This window comes from Ammodytes marinus, assembly GCF_949987685.1.
Source record: "Ammodytes marinus genome assembly, chromosome: 5".
NCBI classification, from domain to species: domain Eukaryota; kingdom Metazoa; phylum Chordata; class Actinopteri; order Uranoscopiformes; family Ammodytidae; genus Ammodytes; species Ammodytes marinus.
The window spans coordinates 791,195-794,160 of record NC_137234.1 but is presented as its reverse complement, the minus strand read 5'-3'; the positions used below and the strand labels follow the sequence as shown (position 1 = coordinate 794,160).

The window sequence follows — 2,966 nt, the reverse complement described above, 5'->3', positions numbered from 1 at the left end:
ATCCATCCATCCATCCATCCATCCATCCATCCTTCTTTCTATCTATCTACCCATCTACCCATCTATCTATCTATCTATCTATCTATCTATCTATCTATCTATCTATCTATCTATCTATCTATCTATCTATCTATCTATCTATCTATCTATCTTTCTATCTATCTATCTATCTATCTATCTATCTATCTATCTATCTATCTATCTTTCTATCTATCTATCTATCTATCTATCTATCTATCTATCTATCTATCTATTTTCCAAGAATAAAGATGAAATGGAGAATACTTTTTGTATTCAGCGATTCTGCAGAACACTTTAATTTTTTGTCAAAATCAGTGAATATCTCCTGATGATCGGCTACCTGTCTGTGTGTGTGTGGTGGGGAATGCTACCTGTCTGTCTGTGTGTGGTGGGGAATGCTACCTGTCTGTCTGTCTGTGTGTGGTGGGGAATGCTACCTGTCTGTCCTGTGTGTGTGTGGTGGGGAATGCTACCTGTCTGTCTGTCTGTGTGTGGGGGGGAATGCTACCTGTCTGTCTGTGTGTGGTGGGGAATGCTACCTGTCTGTCTGTGGTGTGGTGGGGAAAAAAACTTGAGTGTGTAAACAAAGGTCCCACGGTCCCCACTAGCAACAGGCCCGTTTACAGAGCCTAGGCTGTTTATTAACACTAGAATTATTTCAGTTCACACAGTATACTGTAGACAGGTAGCGGATCATGAGGAGATATTCACTGGTTTTGACAACAAGAGGTTCTCCAGAATCACTGACTGCACCTTTATTATGCTCCTTCTTATTACATACGTACATTGTAATATAAGGCACGTATTGGCTTTATGCTTAAAGGAACACTTCACCCATAAGGAACTGGCGTTCTATCATTATAAAATCACTATTATAATATAATGAATGAGGTTTTTCTTCCCTCAGTCTTCCCTTGGCCCAGCTGTCCTGTTTATCCTAACCCTACATTTTTACTAGTGTGATGTCACACATGGGAAAATGTAGGGTTAGACAGTGAGACCATAAAACACTCTTTCTGCCTTTTCTCAGGCTAGGATGAACCGATTTCTAAAATGTTTTGCACGTTTTATACTACATAGGATCTCAGAGTTCAATACACCTTCATATTCCCACCGGTGAAGTAGGTCTTTAAAAACAATAAGAAAATCTTTTCCCAAGGGGGAGACAATTTAGCTTCCTGGAAGGTGAACAGCCCTGAGAAAAAATTTGTTGATACACAGCCTAGACTCTGTAAACAGGGATGTTGGTATTTACGGTTGCTCTTTTGTTTACATACCAGTTCACAGAGCCTAGGCTGTTTATTAACACTAGTTTTTTTTCCAGCAGACACACAGTACAGACAGGTAGTGGATCATGAGGAGATATTCACTGATTATGAGAAAAAGTGGTTTTGATAACAAGCGTTCTCCAGAATCACTGACTACACCTTTATTATCCTCCTTCTTATTACATACGTACATTGTATTATAAGGAACATATTGGTTTGATGTTCTTAAATATTCTGCTAATATCACTTCAATTTTCTACATGAATCTCTTTTTCAAATGGGAGAAACTGCAACAAAGAAAACCCACAATTTCAGGGAAGAATACAATCTTTCTAATTCTAATACTAAAGCATTTGCACATAAGAATATTGTTTCCGCTCTACATGTCATATCTCTATAACAACCACAGTCTGTGATAACATGCAGAAATATAAAAATAGATTCAGTTTTACCTGCTGCTTGATCCAGTCTGCGTAGGTCCAGTTACTGTAGGAAAATGTGTCTGAGTGAGTGTGTGTGTGAGAGAGTGTGTGTGTGTGTGTGTCTGTGGGGCTCTGTGTGTGTGTGTGTGTAAATATGTGTGTGTGTGTGTGTCTCCGTCAGCTGCTAGTGACAGACAAAGACTGAAGATCCACAGAAATGGAGACCAATACAATGATAGCACATAGGCACACACACACACACACACACACACATTAAAGGAGAAAATTGAGCCCTTATATATCATTGAAACCCTGCCATCTCCATGTGCCAAAAATTCAAATCTTACCACTTCAAAATATAATTCATACAATTCATTCATACTCAGCCTGCACATCAAAACGCCTTAAAATGTCCATCCAGTGGATAGAGTGTGTACCATATTGGCTCCGGCCTTCGTTGCAGTGGTCGCGGGTTCAAATCCGACCCGTGGACCTTTACTGCAGGTCATCCCCCCCCCCCCCCCTCTCTCTCTCTCTCTCTCTCTCTGTCTCCACATTTAAACTCTGTACTGTCTAATAAAGCTTGAAAATGCCAAAAAATAATCTTAAAAAACAAACAGTAATAAAGAAAGTCGCCATGTTTTCAAAGATAAAAATATATATTTGGTTCTTTAATACAGATACAGTGATCAGAGCACATTACAAAACCCTCAGCGGACGAAAGCTCACATTTAAAGGCACGATTCTTAAAGTCTCTACGAGGAACTTTTAAATATTTCTGAAACAGTCAAATTTTCCCTCTGATGATCATAAATTACATGTAACAGCAAAACGAGACCATCAGTGCAAAGAATGCCCTTTTTTATATAGTTTTTCTTAATGCCTTTGTCATGGGTATACGCTCACCCAGGAACAACAGCTGGCGTGGTATAAACACTACCGCTTTTGTCCAAAGGGGGCCGCTAGAATTAACACACACTGAAAGTTCCTCGGAGCACCTTTAAAGGTGCAGTGTGTAATATGACATCATCAAGAAAGTTCTACAAAGTTCTAGAATGCAACGCTCCCTGGGTAACCCCAACCCTTTCGAATAATAACAGAAGCTACAGTGGCCTTCAAGGACAAGAACAATTCTAAATTTAAACAATGCACCTGATGACATTCCAACTATGACACTTTCAAGATGGCGGCACTAGGCCTTGGTCCAAAATATGCAGAAATATGGACATATATGAGACCCTTTCTAAGGGAAGAA

At 39.5% G+C, this 2,966-nt stretch overlaps 1 protein-coding gene across 1 annotated transcript in view; it reads right to left on the bottom strand.

The window, feature by feature from the left end:
• Window positions 1–808, bottom strand: part of LOC307251115 (NADPH oxidase 5-like) — a gene marked incomplete at both ends in the record, with an annotated part of 9,432 nt that extends 8,624 nt beyond the window's left edge. Inside the window, one exon of the mRNA XM_080028436.1 lies at window positions 803–808. Within this exon, the coding sequence (XP_079884562.1) occupies window positions 803–808 (6 nt within the window). The remainder of the gene's footprint in view (window positions 1–802) is intronic.
• Window positions 809–2,966: the final 2,158 nt, after the last annotated feature.